We start from the raw sequence: 21,759 nt of genomic DNA on the forward strand, positions 1-21,759 counted from the left end.
GAATGGAATAAAGGTCACTATCCAATACCTGATGATCCCCGATGCCTACAGCCACCTAATTGAGTCCCAGCAAGGGTGCAAACCCATGTAGGTATGCAGCCACAGAAATAGTCTCTTCAGCAGATCTCATGGCACTCCCCTTTCCAGTGCATGAACTGTGGCACATTCCTGTTAATGACGGGACACTTCCCTTTGCCGCAGTTTGTCTAGAACCATCAAATACCATTTCTGTTCTGCATAATGATTTTGCTGCCTTCTGTCCAAAGGTAAGAAGCTGCACTTTCGCCTTCTCTGCTCTAGCCTTTTCTTCTGATCGTGTTCTCTGGTTGCTGTGGTGATGCTGCAAGATAAAGCTGAAGCTCCTTTCACTGGTACTGTACTTGTTTTGTTTCTCTTCCCCACTTCTTCAGCTGATCCAGTTCAGCTCTGTAAATCTGTGCTTTCCACCTGCCAAACAATGGGAAAATAAATGAATGAGAGAGTCTGCTTCCTTGCAGCAAGCCATTCACTTTTTACTCCACTTCTAGACTTCCAAACCTTTTATTATGCCAAATGGAAAATACAGATGGGAAAAAAATGTAAAGAAAAGCAAATATCTAAAGTTATAGTAAAAGCATAGGGACAGCTGAAACTCACAGACAAAGAAAATGTGGTTTCTGAACATTAGTAAATCAAATCTCCCTTTCAGCCCTCTGTGTTTTATTATCTAAACCTATGTGAAAACAAACAGTGCTGAGCTGTGCCCCAGTTTCTCCCTCAGCAAGAGCTTATGGCAGTGCTTTCCCTGCACAGTTCTGTTCTGACTGGTTTGTCTGAAGTAGAAAATGAAAACTCACAACTACTTTTCCCAGCCTCTCTATTTATATCAATATCTTGTACTCAGACAGATGTCCTCCTGAGTTTTCTTTCATCTTATCTATCCCCACTGAACATTTAAATAACTAAATTAAGAAGCAAAAGATGCTGTTTAACTTTGCTTCATGAATTTGAGAAAGGAAGAGTTACTGATCTTTGTAACAACTCTTTTCTTTTTTCCCCTTGGAGAACAGTATTGTTAAACACAGTACCTGCAGCTTGCTTAATCAATAAAGATATGCAAACTTTGTAAGCTTCTTTCCATAGCCAAGCTAAGTGGTTTTGAGCCTCCTCTCTTTCCATTTCAATACAGGAAAATTCTGAGCTACAGTAAAAGAGAACAGTGACTACAGGTGAATTTTTCATACACAAAGCACAGGAAACACCATCCCAAGCAAGGGCAGAGAGCTTTTCAGTGACTGTTAGAGCAATTATTCTTTCCCAGATTACACTTTAAGCCTACTAGTTGGAACTCTGCAGAAGGCAGCAGCAGGAAGCAGTTACTCTGGCAGAGGGAAAACACATTACTAACAGCTGATTGGTGATCATTTGCCTCTCTCCTAGAAAGGGCTTGCTGCTCCCACTAAGCTCTGAGCACAGTGGGCAGCAGAATCACAGATGTCACAGCTTCCTCCCTGAGTGCTGCCCTAGCACACCTTGGCACCACTCCTGCTGCCTGGTTACTCGTGCCTGGAGGCTCCTCAGTGAGTGTATTTGCAAACCAAAGTACATGGCACTGAGATCCTTACAGAAACTTGCAGTCTACTAAAGAAAACTTTCTATTACATTTTAATAAAACTAAGTCTCCTAACACCATTTTCAAAGTTGCCCCATAAGCCTTTATGAGTTTTCCTATTTGAACTTACCAATATTTAAATGTAGATGTGACAATAAATTAAAATACAGGTTAAAGAGAATGATTCCACACTACCTGGAGAGAGATAGACTGTTCCAAGCCAGATGCTGAGCCTCAAGCTTTTGTGAGAAAAGGAGTATAACTACAACTACTGGCAACCTCATGTACTTAACTTTCTAACTAACCATATTATTAGAATATGGTTATAGAATATGGTTAGAATTACATTCTAAACCAATCTTACTCTGAATTGTTCTAAACTATCCAGTCAGTACAGAGAGTCACCTCTTCATAGCAGTTTGAAGTGCTTGCCTCTTGTCTTTGCCTGTAGGGACCACAGTGCTTGAACAGGCTGGCAAATTAAGCATCTTAAATGTAAAGACATCCAAATCCTTTGCCCCAAATGCACCATGTATTGCTTTTACCTGGTCTGAAACTCTACAAGAGTCTTAATATCAGCTATATTTATCATACTTCTCTTTGTATGACAGGACATTAGCTCATAAAGAACAGATTAATCAGTGAAAAAATTAAAAACTAGTGTACACATTAATAGAATTGTAATTAGCACAGCTTTACTTACTCTGAAGATGTGGAAAGGAAAACCCTCCCAAGTGAGGAGTTACATTTTCTTCAAATAAGTCACTTTTTCCAATCATCACAGAAAATGAAAAATTAGAATTGAGGAAGCTGTTTCTTAATGAATCACTTTCTAACCAGGCAGAGAGAATGAAATTCCTGTATTAGATATCAGGCCAGATTCTTATATTACTTATATAAAAGTCAGAGCTGCTTCCATTAATCACACTTATTCTGACACGTTCAGCACATTTCAAACTGGTTCTCCTTTAAATCCTCATCATCACAGGCCTCATTTTCATGTCATTGATAAAACCACTTGCTGAATTCTTTATGACATTTTCTATGCATTGCGGTGATTACAGGTGGAGAATTTTGCAAGAAACACACAAGACTCCTTCTCTTTATTCTCTCAGTTCCATCCTGAACAAAAGAGGCTTGCTAGCAACGAGCAGCAAGAGGGCACATATTCCTGCCAAAAGGCAGCAGTGTTAAGATCAGTCTGGAGATTTTATGACCATATAAGACAAGCAGATCTTTTTTAAACTTGATGTTATTTGCCTCAAACACTTATGACAAATGGTTGGGTAGAAAGACTCTCTCAGGAACAATCTTTTATTTTCATTCAGCTCATACATTCTGTAGCATATTTCCTATTGCATATTTCTACAGCACATTCAGATGTATCATTCATATTCCACAGTGTTTTACATATCAACTATTTTGTTTGCTATTCATTAATATGTTTAACACCAAAAAAAGGTAAAGTAGAATCTCATTGTAGGAAAGACCAGGAGTATGTAAATACACATTAGTTTTACACTCTTTATCTTTTTTCCCCCTGACTTCTAGTCATTCCTATTGCTCATATTGCAATGATATTTGGATATCACTATTTCAAGTAGTAGTGCAATGAGGTGATTATATTATTGCTTTGTAAAGCAGAGTAGTAAATTCTCTTTTTAAATAGGCACTACAGTAAAAAAGTTTTGAGTATTTGAGTAAGTTTTCCCATACACAGTGAAAAAAATCTCTCATGTTCACAATCAATACTTTTTAACATTCAGGAAACTTCACAAACTATTACATTACTGCAGTTTCCTGCCCTGGCTACATACAGATGAACTTCCTCTTACCAGGTTTACTTTTTCTTGGAATACACTCAGAAAATAAGGCAGTCTAGAATTTGTTGGATTCTTAAAATCAGATTTCATATTAAACATGTAAGTGTTTTATGGTACTAAGTTTCTAATTAGGTAAGTGTGTTTTCAGTTACTCCAGTGGAAAGCCTTATTGCTTCCTTTCACTTGCACACTTCTGTAAAGTTTGTTTTAAAAAATCTCATTATTCAAATGACCAGATTATACTGTATCTGTGTGTCTAAACTAACATATTTGCCTTCTCCTGACAACTGAAGACTCAAAATGTTAAGAAAACATGGGGGTTTTAAGTCTGATTATTTATATGGGCTATTTTGTCATCACTAGAGTGAGTAGCTTTTCCCACAAGATAAGATTAACATGCCCCAAATCCTGACCTAATGGTGATCTATTGCCATTATCAAAAGAGGAATGCTACCAATTCCTGGAGTAGGAAGGACATCTGAACAAAATTCTGCTCTGGTTACTATGTTAAAGTGTTGAAGTCCATTAAGCTGTTTAGTGCTGCCATGTTCTGACTACCAATTTGTAGCCAATAAAACCAGTCATTATTGTTGGTTTCATATCTAGGCTCGCTCTTTGCCCCCATCCATCATTCCTGGCTTGTGCAAACTGATCTGTGTGTGTGTAATATAAACACTTATCCCTTTTCCCAGCACTTTCCCCGTTCCCAAGTTATGGCAGCAGAGGGAGAAGAGCCATAAGAAGGAGAATGACACACCACCACAACTGAATTGTAAACACTTCCATAAGGAAAGATCCAAGCATTGTCTCTGGATTCATGAGCTGCTGACACGTCACCGTGGAACGCAGATTTACAGAACCTGCCTGGAAAGATGTTTCCCCCTCGATCTTGTAGAAAGGCAGAGACTCCTAAGCTGAGAGTAAAACCAGTGGCTGTGACTGTCACAGCACAGAGACTGCACACAGCTTGCTGCTGGCAGCAGGAATTTCAGCTGGAGTTGTAGGCACAAAGCTGTATTGTCCCTCAAATGCAAGTGGTCTGACAATTTAGATCCATGACCACCTGCCCATTCACACACAGTAAAAAGCTTTTACACCCACATAACAGCAAACTCAAGCAAATCTAGCAAGAAGTGGCACAGAACTCTTAAGACCTACAAGTGTAAGCCAAGCTACTGTAATCAGTTTCTAATGATTATACACATCCACTGAGAATTTCTGTACTTTAACAAAACCTTATTTCTGCATGTTTTAACTTTCAATAATTTTTATACTATTAATGAAAGAGAAGAAGACACAAGGGAGTGTGATATATCAGGACATACCCAAGGCATTTACTGAGGAAGAAATAAGGTGTTCTACTAAGCAGGCTTTTTTTTTTAAGGGAGAGAGAGAAAAATAAAAGAAATGAGGTTCACAAGAAATGGGAAAATTGGTCCAGATTTTTGGATCTGGGAAGCATCCAGGAAAGAGTCCCAGACATGCAGGCTGCAGAAATATAAGGTTGAAATAACTTCACAGAAATTACTGTTTAATGTATGGCAATTGAAGTCCATTTTTAGCAGAAGAAAGTTATTTTAAAACTGTGGCCACAGATATTACTGACATTTTCTTTATACAACCATTGAAACCTGAAAGACAAGGAAGTATGTTCAAGTTATGACAAAACTTTCAACTACACATTAAGGCACTATAATCTCACCCAAAACAAAGGATGGGCCAGATGTAGTTGTTGAACAAGAAAACAGCAGAGAAAGCTGATGTATTTGAGGTTTATTTTTTGTAGCAGTTAAAATGTGTATTCTGTTAGTCAGATGAGTGAAGAAAGAAGTGTCATTATTTAATTAGCTGATCCATCTTGATCTCTATTTGAGAAATAGGACCTATCCTCCATACCAACTCCCCAAAACAGAGCCAAGAAATTATTAATGTCTGTGCAAAAGATACCAAAATGAGAGGAATAGCAAAGTGATTCAAGAAATGCATATTCATGGCACAGGACCTTGGCCACAGTAAACAATACCAAATAAGAGAAGCTGCTGTGTAAGGATGGGATTCTTACAATAAAGGTTGTCAAAGAAGTTGAAAGGACAATTATTAAAAAAGTTTCATTCAGAACTCAGTCCAAGGCAGGGGATGAGAAGGGCACTGATCAGAACTGGTGCCATACCATGAGCTCCGTAGTGTCACCAGCACTGACTGTTACCAGCTCCAGCTGCTTTCAGCACCCTTGCAAGAAGAACAATTGGTAGGTCCATTAGGTTCTCATCTGCTGATTCCCACTGTGATTTTATAGAAATACTCAGATTTGTGGCATAAAATCTGAGCTCAGCTAATAGAATTGCCACCTAGGTACACCATTCTGTGATACATGGCAAAGGAAGTTTTACAAAGAGATAATGGAGAACCCAAAGAAAATGACTTACTGTATAGGCATAGACCTATCAGTGTATGATCGAGTCTGCCTGACATGGGACAGAACAGATTTGCTGCAGTGAGATATTATATTCATTAGCTTCAACATCTTTGTGTATTGTTTGGAAAATATCCAACAAACTTTAGCAGTACCACAATACAAATTATGCTGGTTAGGGATATCCACCAGCTAAGTATATCACCCAGCCAAAATTTAACATACAGACTTCATCCAAGATTTAGAGAAACCTAAGAACTTATAGTGAAAACATAGTATTTCTTATAAACCAAGCATTCAACAAAAATATATTGGTTATTTTTCTTTTAACTGTGCACACTCCACTTACTAGAGGAAGCTGGAAACATAAATCCTGTGAAGCATTAATATCTAAAATACTTAGTAGTTATTTACATTATGACCTTGTGGATGATTTAACAACATCCACAAACTACAGTGAGACAGTGAGAAGAAGCACCAATACAACCAGACATGACTGACTCTTGAACAGAGCCAGATACACCACAGTTCTGTTCTAAGCTGCATGGCCAAAAACCCAGAGCGGTGTCAGTGGCTGCACAGGGAGTTGCTGTGCTTCACAGCGGTTTGACTAAACCGGAGTCTGCCACAGCAGCCGCTTTTGAGGTGACCTTTAGACTGGCATCAAAAAGCATTACAAGAACAAGAATATTACAGTGGGTCTAGCAGTGGGTGTGCAGGAAATCCTGGCTGCTAGACAAGGGTGAGAAGCAACAACACACACAGCATCTGCTTTAGGGATGTACAAACATCAGACCCATTTAAAAGTGTGCAATAAAGCAGCAAACAAAATGCAGTAGCCACTCAGGGTTTTTGTAAGCACTTGGGTGATGACAGCAGTGGAGGTTACGTCTTCATTAGTGTTGCTGTTTGGCTTTTGTCACTAGTGGGACCCACTAGACTTATGTGGGTGATTCAAGAGCTAAGACTCACTATCACAGGGTTGCTGTTTCATGAATCTTACAGGGCTGAGGAGATGATTTTATTACATTTTTTTAAAAAGCACTAGTAAACATTAGATTTTTTTGAATGTAATGGCGAATTTCCTATCACTCATACAATTTATTGCACACACTACCTTATGAAAGATAAGGGCACTTTGGTAGTTTTAGCAAAAGAAATTTTAAGAGGGATTTGTAACAGGAGAACAGTATAGCCTTATAAAAGGAAGTCTCTCTTCCTGTGCCTTAAAAATGACATAATAAAGCAGAACCATGCTTGCTTTAGCTGTTCCAGTAACAGGCATGAGCTATGGGAATCCCTGTAGTGAGAACATGAGAGTCTGGGTACAGCTAACAGTGTCCTGAAGACAGGAGGTTTGTTTAATGCAATAGAGAAAAGCAGCCAGTGAAGATTTAAAGATTGAAGCTCAAGGCCAAGCAAGAGGCAAGGAGAAGATGCTCCAGCAAACGGGAATCCTGGAAACAACAGATGAATTTTATCTGTGATGATGCATAAGAAAGCATCTTGGAGACAGAAATACATCACAACTGTTCTGCTGGTTTTAAGGGCAAGAACTGGAGGAAAAGCAAAGATTAAGGCAAGGAATGAGAGAATAAAGTTACAGAAGCTAGGTAAGATTCCTAGGGTAAATTGAATGGTATATAAACACAGGAAGCAAGGAATCCTGTATCCATGAAAAAAAGAAGGAAGAGATAGCAATAGAGGAAGGAAAGATGAGGCGAGAAGAGCAGATGGGCACATCTTACTATATCATACTGGCATAAGATCAGCAGAAATCTGCACACAGGAAAAAAAAAAAAGACCAGAGAGAAAGGATTGACTCAGAATCTGTAAAGATGGGTCTGCACATATGGAATTTAATTACACTAGGAGAAAAAAAGAAGGAGAGAATAAATCCAGCGTGTTCATGGTAGAAGAAATTGCCTAGATCCTCAGACTTCCATCAGAATGGTTTTGCTAGAGAAAGGACATTGTTGGGAGTAGATCAGGACTGGAAAGCTGGCAAGAATAGACTTGCAGGGAGAGGCAGAGCAAAAGGTTTTGGAAGGAGAAGAGCAAAATACAGGAACCATTTCAGTAGAAGTAATAAACACTGAATTCATGGAAAGGCTGGGTGAGAGCATGGGAGGACTGGCAATGTGATAGTTAAAGCTGGAAACTAAGCAACAGAGAATGAGTAATGTTTCAGAGAGAACAAATCAAAAGAACCTTGGTGAATGAAAAAAACAGAAAAACAGACATAGGTTGAATGAGTATGCAGGAGCAGTAAGTTCCCAACATGAGAAAAAGTCAAAAAAGGATTATAGAAGATTCACATGAATCGTAAGGGAATTCAGAGGCAGCAGCTCAATGAAAGCATGAGAGGAAAGAGCAACATGGTGCAGAGAAAACATCGAAGAGCTGTCAAAATGGAAGAGAGGAAAACAGTACAGTGCAAGAATAAAGCCAGTAGTTCTCATGATGGGAAGGACAAGGGAATTTAGGGAAGGACAAGAAAACTTCAGGACTTTTGTCAGGTTATTAACCTCACAACAAGACAGAATCATGGATTAAAACGCTGTTCCTAATATAATAAGAGAAAGAAAGGGAGTGTCAATATCAGCATAAAAGGCAGGGCTATCATCAGGGATTAATTGGGTAGGTAGGGTAGAGAGTATTTTCCAGCCCTAGGCCACACATAAAATTAACAATATGAACTATGTCAGAAGGTATCTACATCAGAACTGCGGATTTTCTAGGTTTCTTCTTAACAACCCAAATTAAACATGATTTTATCTGCAAAAGGGAGATGAGAAGTGGAAGAAGTATTAGGCTGCAGTCCAGGGCCAAAAAAATAAATCCCAAGAGGCTAAAGAGAATCCACGATGTTCTCAGCAGTGTGACTCATGGGAGAGGACTTGGATGCTACCAAGCACAGATTACAGCTGCAGCCTACGCCTGGTCTCATTCTGCTTCTCTTTTGAAATTCAGAAGCTTTGACAGTCGTACACTCCTGCTGCCTGCAAGAGCTTCGGCAGGTACATCTCAGACAGCTGAGCTGTTGTTGGAGTTACTCTCAAATTCAAAGGACCTTTTTTTATAAGATGAATATGAAGGAAGTTACCCATGTTCTGGTTTTGATATGAAATTGCTTTGTGCCAAATCCAAAACACAGATATGTGTTACTTCACAGAAAATAACTCTGCAACCAGAAACATTTCAGTACAACATTGTACAATGGCCAATAAGCTCCTGGTTTCAAAAGCCAAGCCAAGCCATCATTTTGCCATCTAGATAAAGTTCTGTAGAGACCTATAGAAACTAAGTTCTTTTTCACTCACAGTAAATCAAAAAGACCTTGGTATGCATCAACCTCTTTAGCTCCCATTTTTCCTTCACTGACACCTCTCCCTGAACAAAACCAAAACAAACACCAACACAGAAGCCCACCACGCACTAAGTGCTGCTGCCAGAAAGAACCTAACATCCTTTTGAGGTTTAGATGCTACGAGGATTTCTCTTCAGTCTCTGCTTTCAATTCTCTCCCTCTGGAGGGGTGATCACACCCTCGTCACACCCCAGCTGCAGTTGCTGCAGTTACACACCCACCACCACACAGCACAGGGATCCCAGTCACTCCCTGCTGGCTCCTCACTCACGATTGATTATAAGCAGCTTATGTTGAACATACAATGAATATTAGAGGACGCTGGTAGTTAAGTTCCTTTCATCAGTCTTTTAAAAAGGCTTTTAATAAGCAAGTTATTCATGGATGGAGTTGCAGGTTGCAGATTTGAAGAGGATGAAGGCCTGATTTATCCAAAAAAGTGAAGCTAAAGTAGCAGTGCAAACATCTCTAGCAATAGTCTCAGTGTGTTTTTCTCCACTTGTGTTCTGAAGAGTTTAAGTTCCTTTGATAATGTTAGGTTTTTCCTCTTATTCAACCTTGCTTTTTCTACTGAGATGAAAAATATTTCTATGTGTCACTAAATGAGAATGTAAAATGAGCTAGAGGAACCTAAGTAATTATGGTGAAATGGCACCCTATGATAAGTGACACTTTGGGGTGAAGGTATTCATAGTTCTTCCTCACCAGAAACAGTGACAGTATTTATTAAGAGAAAATAAGAGTAAAAACACTCCAAACCCTGTAAAGTGCTGTCTGTGATCCGCTTACCATAAAAAGTAATGGTTTTGTTGACTTCAGTAGGTTTTGAAATGAGCCTGTATTTGGTTTTGAACAGGATGAAAATAAAAACAATGCATTTAACAACATGGCAAGCAGGACACCAAAGTGCCAGCAATATAGACTGTTTTACTGATGAAAATTTAGTATTCAGTGTATGATTCATACTCTTCATATATTGGAATATCTACGGTGAGAACTTCTGTAAAAATAGATATGAACATAGTTTAATTTTCAGCTCCCTGCTTTTGTATGATCTCAGCATGACTGTATTTCTAGGAAATGCTGAAGCATTATCAGTATCACTGTGTTTCAACATTAATTTCTTGTTCTGTGCACATGTTCCCAGCCTGGCTTTTGCAGTTATTCACTATGTTTGTTCCTAGTTTCATCAATCTTAGAAAAGCAGAGGCCAGATTTGACCACATCCATTTTGAGTCATGCTATGACAAGACTTGGTTGGATGGCTTCACGTATTCATAGGGCTATACTGAATCTGTCAAAATTGTGGATGGCTTTCATATCATTCCAAGAATAGATTTTTTTGTCTATAAAACCAATTCAAAACTTAAGCTATTTGATATTCATTAATATTAATTACTTTTAAAAATTTATAAGTAACAAAGTAAGCTGCTAAATCTAAGTCCATCTTTTGAGGAAGTTTGTGTAGATTTTTAATCTGGGTATTTACTTTAACATAGAAGTACCATGATTTAGATTTAGCTGGGCAAAGTTGTTATTTTTCAGCCTCAAGCAAGCTTGTAAATTGTTATTTTTCCCCAAACCTGAAACATATGAATGATAGATGGATTTAATTTTGTTATTAGGGATACACCAAAATCCAGTAATTTTTCTTGATGTTTTATTTTCATTAGTAACTGTACCACTACTAGTAATATTAGCAGGTGTAGCTTCCAATTTTGTTGCACATACTGATGATTTTTTGTTGTTCTATTAACACTACCAGTGCTTTTCTGTGTATATGTGGTGTGTGTGGAGAGAGAGGGGGAGGAGGGTAATCACTGCTCCTGTTCAAGTTGTGTTGCATGTAAGGGCATTCTCATCATTCAGCTATTTTCCCCCATTTTTTTTATTCTCTGTAGTCCTGCAAACTTCCTAGTCATGCAGCCAGTATGTCTATATTTTTACTTATCCTTTAGCCCTTCAATTCTGTCTCTAAATAATCCATCTCTCTCCTGCTGTATAAATTCTCCTTTGCTGAGGTCAGAAAAGTTTCCCTTTAGTATCACACCCCAACTGGACTTGTCTCCTTCTCTTTAAGGTACATAAAGGTCAGCTCACCATTTTGGGACCCTGGTAATTTCATTCCTTTTGTTTGAAGCAGGCTCTTGAATCATATACTGAGAACTGATGGGTTGATTTATGAGACTACACACATGATCTACTGTACTGTTAATAGTAAAATTTTCAAATTTTGCAGTTTTTATCTGCCTGGGTCTGTCCTATCAGCTTAAGGTACTGACCAGCCAAATGTACATCACCACTTTCGCAGCACAGCTTTAACAGCAGCATCTCAGGTGGTTGCTTTTCTGCTCCTTTTACTCTCAGTGACATCTCTTCTTAACTCAAGCAGCTGCAGCACTAAAATTATCTGAAAGCTGAAAGGTGCTAATCGAGCCTTTAGTTTATTCATTATTCAGCAGTGGATCCTTAGTTATTCATTTCTCATATTACCAGGAAAAAATACTTCTGGTGACACTCTAGCCTACTATTAAGATGGCACACAAAGCTGGAATTTTATCGCTGATGCCTAACTATTCTAGTTAGCATTCTGCATTTCACACAGATGAGATATGCAGGAAAAAAGCTGATGACTCACCATTTTATTTCTTTTTGCTCACTAAAAATCTACTGTTGATATCGTTGTAGAAGCAGCTCTGTGAAACAGGCACAGATCTGGGACATGAAATAATACACATGGTGGATGTTACCCACAGCACATCCAGCCTTCAGCAGAGGGGCTGGACATGAATTTCTCAGCAAGCCATATTTGGGTCAAAACAGTGCAAAAGCTATTGCAGCTGTAGGGATTCCAAATCCACCTTAAACTCACAAAGCAGATTTACCAAGGGGAGAGGATGGGAGGGAAATATCCACAATGCACAGCAGAACAATAATTCATCTTGAAAACTTCATTAAAGGACTACAAGGATATCTCTGAGGGCTGACTGGGGTGAGGTGTGGGGTCTGCATTTTCAGTGATCTCAGGTACCACTGGTTAGGTATCACACTGTTCCTTGATTGATAACTACCAGGACAATTATGCTTAAAAGTACAGCTTTTGTTATGTTTTGGTTCATTCTGGAATCAGTATTTTAACTATGAAAAGGGCTACTGCCTTTTAAAGTAATTTCTGACTTTCAAACAACTTTTGCATCTCTGTTGTAGCAAGGCTGAAAAATTCCCCTTCAGGATGCACCTTGGTAGTAAGAGAACAACCCACAATCTACCCAAAAAAAGCTATAGGCATTCCACAAAACATGGCACATAAAATTTCTTACTTCTCAACTCCAGGAAAATGCCCAATGAGGTGTCTCCCCACCTCTGCCAAAGGCAGGCAATAGCTATAGAGCTCACAGCTGGCTTAGCTTTCAGCCCAAACCCACCTCACAGCAATTCCAATTTGGTTTCAATATCTTCCAGCTGGCAGCAATCCCATTAGGATGCAATGCCACTGACACACACCTACTGGCAGTCTCCTCCTCATCCCAAAGAATATTTTGTGCCAAATGGCTCAGGAGAAATAAACCCCAGTTTGTGTCACCTCTTTGCTGGCTGAAGGCTCAGTGCAATAGGGAAACCTCCACTAAAAGCTGTAAGTTGTTTTACTCTGTTAGAGACACAGGAGTGGCACTGAACAAGTCAGTACATTGTCATCATGATACTGTTTGTGTCTCCTTGGCTATTCTGAGAACTCTTCTTTTTTCAGTTCATAAGAATGAGGTGCAATTTTGGTTTGTATTTCAGATTCTCATGTCTACTGTTAACTAGTGCTCTGCACAAGAATAATTTTAACTATCCCTTCCCGTTTTTTGTGTTGATTGCAGGAGGGAGCTCATTGGTAAGGGTGACATTTCTAAAGATTTTTGCAAAAGTTAAAAGGAAGAGTCGAGTTCTTGACTTCTTGCACACCTGTATTATTTTCTGAAATCTTTTAATCTTGACCTTCTATTTCTTGTCTTCTGTTGATCACCACTTGCCTCTGACCAATCCCAATAGAAGCTTAAGAAACTAGTGAAAAATAGTATTTTCTATGTATTTTGTAACTAGCTAACACTGAAAAATCTTATCCTTTTAAATTACATCTTAGAAATTATGGAATCTATAATTGATGATTCTGATAATAAGATGCAGACACCAAGTAAACAATGAGATTGATGTACTGTTAACATACCTCTATCGACTATAAATCTTTGCAACATAGATAAAGACAGATCATAAACACCATGTCTAAGAAATTCCATTTGCACTTCATATCTCACAGCTGAGTAAGAACAGTGCTGCATAGATTGACAGCATTCCATCTGGTCTTCTTTAAAACAAATACTTTAGTATTTTTTTGAATTGACTTGTTTAAGTCAACTTTCAATGAGGTCTGTGAATAATTCTTCACAGGTTAATAATGAAAACATAATGTATCCAAAATCCAAAGCTACAGTTATATAGATAAGCTTTGATGAGTTACAGGCTCCTGTCATTGGAGGTATCCAACACCACAAAGAAGAGACTGAATGAAAATACCTAGAGACTGTAATGGTGCTGCTCACTGAGAAGTTCTCCCATCACTTGGTAATTAAGTCTACAATATTTAAAGGTAGTCCCAGAGTTCCATATGCCTGTGTGCCCAATTTCCCCTTCAAAGCACACTTTTACTATAATGGGCATCACCCATTTCTTCCAGATCAATTCTGTCTAAATGATTTCTGAATTAGAATATTTTGGTATTTTCTGCTTGGGGTTCATTACTTTCCAGTATCAGAAGACACAACTAGAAAAGCAACATAAAGTAAGCAAAAATACAGAGAAACTCAAACACTTCTTGTCTTCATCTAAGGGAGAAAGGAATTTTCATGATCCAGCCTTTATTGTAGAGCCAGGTTGGGGCTGCCTAAGTGGCTGTGTGAATTAGAACAGTTTCCAGGTATGATCCCAAGAGGTCACAGTATCAGTGGCTGTTCTTGGTTTCCTTGACTGCAGAAGTGGGAAAAGGGCAGAATTGCTATGCCATGGATACAGCAAAGAGAGAGGTTTTTCTTGTCACACACCACAGTAATATCCTCTGTAAACATTTAATTTTAGTTTATAACCCACGTGTGCTGACAGAGAACAGGACTGTAAGAGATCCAATAATTCAGTTCTTTGTCTATATGGTAGGTTATTACTATTATTACTTTATAGATGTTTTAACTTCTGTTATATAGAATTTGCACTGTTCAGGACTGCAGGGTACAATCAGGCCTCTCTGAAAAAAAGGGAGAATTGTAGTCTGCAGTCTTAAAAGTCACTGATTCCTACCTCTTCCTTATACTACCTGATACTTTAATTTGTTTAGACCATTGTATATTTACTTGACCTGTGAGAGCAAATAATATTGTGCTGATATAATACTGAACTGCACATCAGCCTCAAGTCTTGCCACATTTAAAACAACTGTTGATCCCTTGAACCTAGTAGCCAAAAATTTGTTCCTGTAACATAAAAAAAAAATTACATAAAGTCTTCAGTATTCTGTTGCTTTTTGTGAGCACACATGCAAAAAGCAAACTTGACACACCTGTGTAATCACAGCTATGAGGCAAAGTTCAGATTTGCTTTCAGGAACATTCACAGTATGAAACATAATCAGAGGACTTATTGCACATCTAGTCAGGGAACAGAAACAATATGATAATAGAACAATTGTTCAAATTTGGAGTAGGCTAGCCTTAGAATTTTAAATACCTACATAAATGTCACTGAATTACAAATTAAGGTGAGTTTATCTGTTCATGGACATAGATGGATTGAAAAAGATTAAAAACATGTCTCTGAAATGACTGATTAAGGTGAGGTTCTACCACTACTGAGCAATATAACATGGAAGCTCAACAGATTCTTAGCAGTGATAAGAATATATGAATATCTTCCAGTCACAAAATGGCTTCTGCTGTGGTACCCTGAACTCTGCCAAATTTAAAAGGTCAGGCACAGAAAGGCATCTTGAGACAAAATCTTCTTGCCAAGGCCCTGTTGCAACGATCAACTTGCTGGCAATACCAAGAGATGCTCTCGTGCAACAGTGTTAATTCTGGAAAATTTTAGTTTGTAATGGACTTGGTTAGCATCATATGCATTAATTTACTAAATTAAGTGTTTTAAATGATATAAAAAATATTTCCTGTAGTATTGGTTTGAATCCTGTCCTGTAATGTAAACACTAGAGAGGGCAACAGCCAGTATTCTGGTCTTTCTTTCCTCATAAGTCAACCAAACAAAAAAAATATATTCTAATGCATATATATGTATAAATAGATACTATACATCCAAAAGAAATCATATTTTGTTAACACATTCCAATATTTGGATTATATGACTTGAGCTGTTAATATTCAGAGACAAAACTCTTTACTTGAAAAAACCAACGTAATAGCTCAAATTGTATTATCTTCAGAAAGATGTTCCCTTAGCTGGTAGGTAAGTATCCTTTTGAATCATACACACTTTTCTCTTTTAAAGGAAGGAATATAATAACCAGGTGCATGCCCCCTCTGAACAGCAAGCCCTCTCAGAGCTAAACACCCAGCTGGGTTTTTGTTACTGTGCCATGACACTGAATTGTAATCAATTCAGCTCCACTGTGTTGTTTCTTTCCACAACACAACTGTGTCAACTGTATTTGTACATCAACACTTGCTACGCTGCCTAATTGTATTTGCGTTCGTGCGGTTTATGAAGATAAAGGTGCTTATTCCACATTGTCTGGGCAAGGTTTGAAAATACAGAAAGCAGGCACAGAAAATCAGTAGAAACACACTGGGAATGTATGCTAGAATACTGCCAGAGTCACCAGGAAGAATTGATAAAAGATTTGGATTACTGGTGCTGTTCCAGTGAAGGCTTTCCAGTGCCATTGTTGAGATACTCCGATGAGGAAGCCAACACCAGCCCAGTCACTATCAAGGAAACACAGCTGGTAGGTAGGGAATGGCAACTGCATTATGACTTACAAATATTTATGGTGAACCATGAAAATATCTTCATAGTTAACTAGTAAATCTTCGTTAAACATTACATTATAGACAGTAAGAGTGGGATTCATCTGTGCAGATTTAGCATCTGCATGTAGGTGGCTACCTCAGAGCTACTCACTCAGTGCTTCCCTCAGAGGCAGTGGAGAGGAGCTGTCATTTCCAGAGGTCAGCTCAATCTCACGCTAACATGGTAGTCAGAAACTAGTCTGGGTAACGCCAATGGAGAAACCTCTTTTTCTTCCACCAGCTAAAAGGGAAGCCTTAACAGCTACTCTATATGTACATATCCATGTTATGGACGTTTGAAAGTGATGAGAATAATTCCTTCCAACTACCAAGTCCAGGCAATTACTACTTAATAAATCCACTGTAAAAATAACAGATTAACCAACTGTAATTCCTATGAAATTATTATTATTTACTTTCCAGTCATTATTCTTGGTGTGTGTGTGTGCAAAACAAATACTTAGAATTTTTCGATTTGCCTCTTTAAGTTTTTCTTTTGGCCAAGGTGTTGACTGGTAATCCAACAGGATATTTCTGCAATGTAGAATCATGTGGTTATCACATTTGTGTTTTTGATGCAATGGCTTAGGAATCCAGAGAAGAAAAAACTCTCTGGTATAAGGGGCTTAAAGAGAAAACAAAAGGCAAATAGGATTTGTTGGGTAAAACCGTGTTCCCTAATGATTCACTGGGTGTCCAATACTAAATAATAAAATGGGATTCTGAGGAGAGTCGAGCTTCTGCGGAACCACAGAAAATGCTCTGAGCTGAAGAAGTTAAAAAAGAAAACCAAAACATATAGAGTTGTTGTCTTCTGAATATTTGCCATGTGTTTTGTTAGTTGTGAGTTTAAATGCATTTAATAGTAGCCAATGTTTGAAGTCTGGGTAGGATGGAAGAGACGGCCCCATCACAAATCTGTTCCTTCCATCCAACTCCACCAGTGCCCTTCAGTGTGAAAGAATAGCAACAGTTCAGAGAAGAGTATTTTCTCTGTAGCCTTCATGTCAAGGGTTAAATTCTGTCCTTGATTCCACTTGAAAGCTAAAACAACTTAAATTGTTAATATGTATCAACTCCTGATTCAATAAGAGAATAAATCAAACTGTATTTAGCCCTTCTCTGTCATCTTGTCTGTTCCACATACCTTAAATTGCCAGGGAACTTTGCAAAGAGAATCGATTATGGTTGCTTTGGAACAGTATAGTGTTTCTTGGGATTATTCTTTCATCAATATAATAGTTGAAATTTGGACTTCCTCATCACCACTCTTGAATTCTGGAAAGTTTAATAAATATGTGAACTTTGAATATAACATACAAAATATAAGTCATATCATCCTCTCAAGTAAGTGAAGGGAATCTGTTCTAACTAGTAATGGATGTGGATTTATTCTGGATACTTCGGGGATCACAAAGAACAAAATTTAGCCTTCTTTTTAAATAAAAATAGGGCAATTCTGCTAAGTGTAAATATGATTTTAGGCCAAAATTATGATTTTTAAGGGCCTTTGAATAAGTTTTCTCTTAGGAAAAAGAAAATAGTTGATTGCTTGTGTAGAAACTGCTGAGGGTGGGTACTGTCAACCTTAACATTGGAATAACACTCCCATTTTCTCAGTAAAAAAGCATGATTCGAATAACTGATAATTTATGAATTAGTTTGTGATGCAAGTTGAGAGTTACTGAATTTGTCATTGAGCCTGCGACCTCACAGAAACCAGCTACAAAACTGTTCAACATTGCTGTTCCTAAAGGCAAGGGAGAGCCTGATCAGTGAAACTGAGTGTCCTGGGCTCTCTCCAGCTGAAATAAATGACAAAACTTCCAGTGACTCCTGTGAAAGCAGGACCAAAACTTTAGCAGAAATAGTCAGATTCAACTCTCATTTTCAGTTACATAAATCTGAAGAATCTCATCTGAAATAGGTGGGATTACTGTGATTTAACCCAAAGGAATTGGAAGTATTTTTCTTTAATTCATGGAGGGGGAGAGAGAAAAAGGCATCATTCCCTATATTGCCTCATCCCTGCGTATCAACCAAGGCTGCTGTCAAAATCCTTATCTGCTTAAGCTATAGAGGAAGAGCTGACTTCACCATTTAAGGATTTGAGCTTTTATTACCTACTGAATTTTCTGTTATCCTTATCCCCTTTTCTACCGCTTAGCAGGTAGATTCCTTAAGGGACAAATTTCTGTTTCTATCTACACTTCTTAAAATTTAACATACCTTGTTCCATCAGTGCATAGTCAGAACTGAGAGAACCAGACCACTTTCACTTCAGTCCTTCAGAGCTACCTGGCTGGTTATTTTTAGATTATCAACACTAAATTCGAAACCAAGGTCTGCAACTGAAACATCAAACTGTTTCTGGAGGCTTACAAAATTCAAGGTAGTACCTTCAGAAGACTTTTTCAGCTCTTCTGTGAAGAGCTCTGGCCTGTGAAGTGACAAGCACATAATCTCAGCCAGAGGTGTAGCATTCTTTACGTAGCATGCGGAGTTTATTCCTCTCTGTAAGGTCCATTGTCAGAGTGAAATTTCCATGCCTTGCACAGAATTAATCAGCTTTTCTTCCTTATAAGCATACATATGTACACAGGAGGGGTTTCTTCTCTGAAAATGCAATCAGTGCTTTGGTAACAAAAGATAGCATGAGTTTTCCTCCTAAATATGCCTTATAGCTAAGAGGTTTTATTTTGATTACACCTGTCACTGGCTTCTTGAAGACTGGATCTTCATCCTTCTATATATATAGGCCTCTCCTCCTATAATGTCCTTAATCCAAGGGCAGAGATCTGAGCTTTTTGCATGATAGCTTCCAAACAAATGATTTGATGGAGACAGCCAAGTTAATGGCAAAACACTCTCTGTTCTGCAGAGCTGTGTCTGTTCAGCTGTCAAATCTGTGCCTGTTGAAGAAAAGTGAAGATTTCTGCCTGTAACAGCACCTAAGGCATCAGCTCGGACTTCCAATGTCTATATCCATAAAGTCAGACAAAATTTCCCCTAAGTCCAAAATACACACTCATTTTTTACCCCTTTGTGATCCACAAGTAGGTATTCACAGCACCTGACCTGCTGTTGTAACCTTTATGGATGAAATGTTGATGGCCACCCGAAGGGTGTGACCCACAATGGCGCGAAATACTGAGCCCAAATAAAAATCAATTTGTGGGTGTGAGGCTATCAGAAAATGGTTATAAACAATTATAAAGAAATGCTGGAGGGAAATCTAGTGATTTTTTTCTCAAATCTTCTCATGAAAATGTTGAGATAGGTCAGTATCTTGCAGAATAAATGCTGCAAGAACACACGTTAAACGGCTTCTACAGTGAAACAGCCAAAAGCAGATCAGATCAGTTCTATGAGCAGAAATTAAACTGACATCTATTTGTCTGCAGCTCTCTCAGCTAACATTGGAGGCTTGGGGGTTTTGTGTATGAAGTGCTCACCCAAAATGCAAATGCAAAGATACCAAAAAACTTGTGATTCACAAGTGCAGATGGGAGCCGTCCACAGGTGCAGTTTAATATAAACCCTCCTCATTCCTTCACATGCATGGGCACACACAGAGAGGGAACGCACCCAGGCTCTGCAGAGCCACACATCCTTCCAATGAGCAGATGCGACTGCTACCAGGAGGACTTATTACAGAAATTTGGCAGCAGGAGTCTTTTCCGTTAGAATGTTATCCAGGCTGCATTTCCCTGGGAGAAGGTGCTACATAGTGTGGAGGTTCTTCTCCCAGCAGGCAGAATCTAATGGATTATCTTTCTGAATCATTAAGGGAACACAACGGATCTTATTAAGGCACAGGTATTGGCTATTAATGGGTTACGATTCAGGCTAGGAAAGGGAGACCACTTAATTTTTAGAAGAAGGGCCCAAGCTGAAGCAGTAGCTAATAGAAGGCCGGTATCCCTTGAGAAGGTCATTTTCACTGTATCAGCAGCCTGCCTCCCCTTACTATTTTTTGTCTACACACAGCAAAATGTTCCTACCTCACAGTGACACTCATATTTTTTATTCACAGAAGCATAGCTTATTGTTTCAAAATAACATCTTTTCCTTCTTGCTATAGAAGTGCCTTTTTATTTTGGAAATGTTCATCACTGAACTGATTTAAGAGAGAAGGAAATGCGGAATATTGCACTCACCTCTCCAGCACCAGGCAGGCAGCCTCCACCTCCTCAATCCATCAGTACAAACGCTCGCATCCACTGACGCCTCTCCTCTGCTTTGGCCCTTTTTCACATCAGCATCTGTGATTTGCCGAGCAGACACACCACGACTGCAGGGACTAGCCCCGCAGCCCCAACAGGAGCAGGAACCTGCCCTTTCCCATCTTCTCCCTAGAAAACACAACCGTAAAAACCCGGGCTGTTCTAAAGGCGGCCGTGGAGCACTTGTCCGGCGGCCCCCCGCGGGAGACAGGGAGGTGCTCCGCGCTCTCGCCGGGGAGCCGGGCAGGGGGAGCGCGGGGCTGGCGCTGGAGGAGGAGCCGGAGCCGCCAGCCCGTTTCCACGCCAACGGCGGGGGTACCGCGGGCGGGGCGGCGGCGCGGCCGGCGGGCGGCTCCGCTCCGGCTCCCGCCCGGGGGGCGGCCGGGCCCGCAGCCCCCGCAGCCCCCGCCCGCCGCGGCGCAGAAGGAGCTGGGTGTTGGCGAGGGGTTTGTGCCTCTTTCCCGGCTCGTACGCTCCGCTGCACTCGCGCGTTACATAACGTGCGGGTACAGACGTGCCACGGGCTCTGCCTCTGCACAACCGCATCCGCGCCCGCGGCCGCTCCGCCGCTCCGCGTTCGCTGCAGCACAGCAGTGCCCGGCTCTGGCAGCGGCAGGAGTTTTAGGATTGATTTCACAACGCGTGTTTTAGGGCGAACCAGCCACATACATGTTGGAAGGATACGGCCAAGGGTAAAGGGAGAAAAAACAGTTTCTTTAGTTACACGGAATTTATCTACTGTTTGCTTTCCACTTCTGTCATCACTCAGTTGCTCTCAGTACTGGGCGGATATTTTTTTCTGATTTTCCCCTTCTGCCTTTTGCATTTATGTATGTGTAATTTACTACAGCTTTTTTTTTTTTTTAATTAACGATGAGTATAATTTTCTTTTTATCTCATTAATGGATTTACCCAATTCATATTTTACATTTTTCCTAGTGTGTTTTTCCTTTTGGCTACAATACTAGTTGCATTGTTGAATCTGCAACCCTGATCAAGTAGCTGATTTCTCCCTACACTGCTAATTTTATAAGCTTGATTTGTAACTGATACACTTCTGCTGGAGATAGCAACAGAGACTGTCACATGCAGACGGGATGCAGGCATTTTTTCCCACAATAAGGCTAACATAATACAAAGCAGAAAGCATCTGATTCCTGTAAATTATATCACTTCCAGTACTGATATTATCAGCAGAGCTGTAGCACTGATGAATTATAATAATGAAATAATTTCGTGTTAAAATCAGTATACCATATTGAGAAAATTTTCCTATAATAA

At 39.3% G+C, this 21,759-nt stretch overlaps 2 protein-coding genes across 3 annotated transcripts in view; one reads left to right on the plus strand and one right to left on the minus strand.

The window, feature by feature from the left end:
* Window positions 1-21,759, plus strand: part of RSPH14 (radial spoke head 14 homolog) — a 73,234-nt gene that overhangs the window by 35,498 nt on the left and 15,977 nt on the right. The gene's annotated exons all lie outside the window — the stretch shown is intronic.
* LOC128797121 (translation initiation factor IF-2-like) lies at window positions 96-21,170 on the minus strand. 2 transcript variants are annotated; one of them, XM_053959398.1, is made up of 2 exons: window positions 20,413-21,170; window positions 96-447 (listed from the first exon to the last, which is right to left on the minus strand). In XM_053959398.1, exons 1-2 carry the CDS (start codon window positions 21,143-21,145, stop codon window positions 407-409), a joined length of 774 nt encoding a protein of 257 aa, XP_053815373.1. In that variant the 5' UTR covers window positions 21,146-21,170; the 3' UTR covers window positions 96-406. The 2 variants fall into 2 exon arrangements, with proteins under 2 accessions (XP_053815373.1, XP_053815372.1); XM_053959397.1 differs by lacking the exon at window positions 96-447 and adding an exon at window positions 18,927-19,164.

This window comes from Vidua chalybeata, chromosome 18 (genome assembly GCF_026979565.1).
Source record: "Vidua chalybeata isolate OUT-0048 chromosome 18, bVidCha1 merged haplotype, whole genome shotgun sequence".
Classification (NCBI taxonomy): Eukaryota; Metazoa; Chordata; class Aves; order Passeriformes; family Viduidae; genus Vidua; species Vidua chalybeata.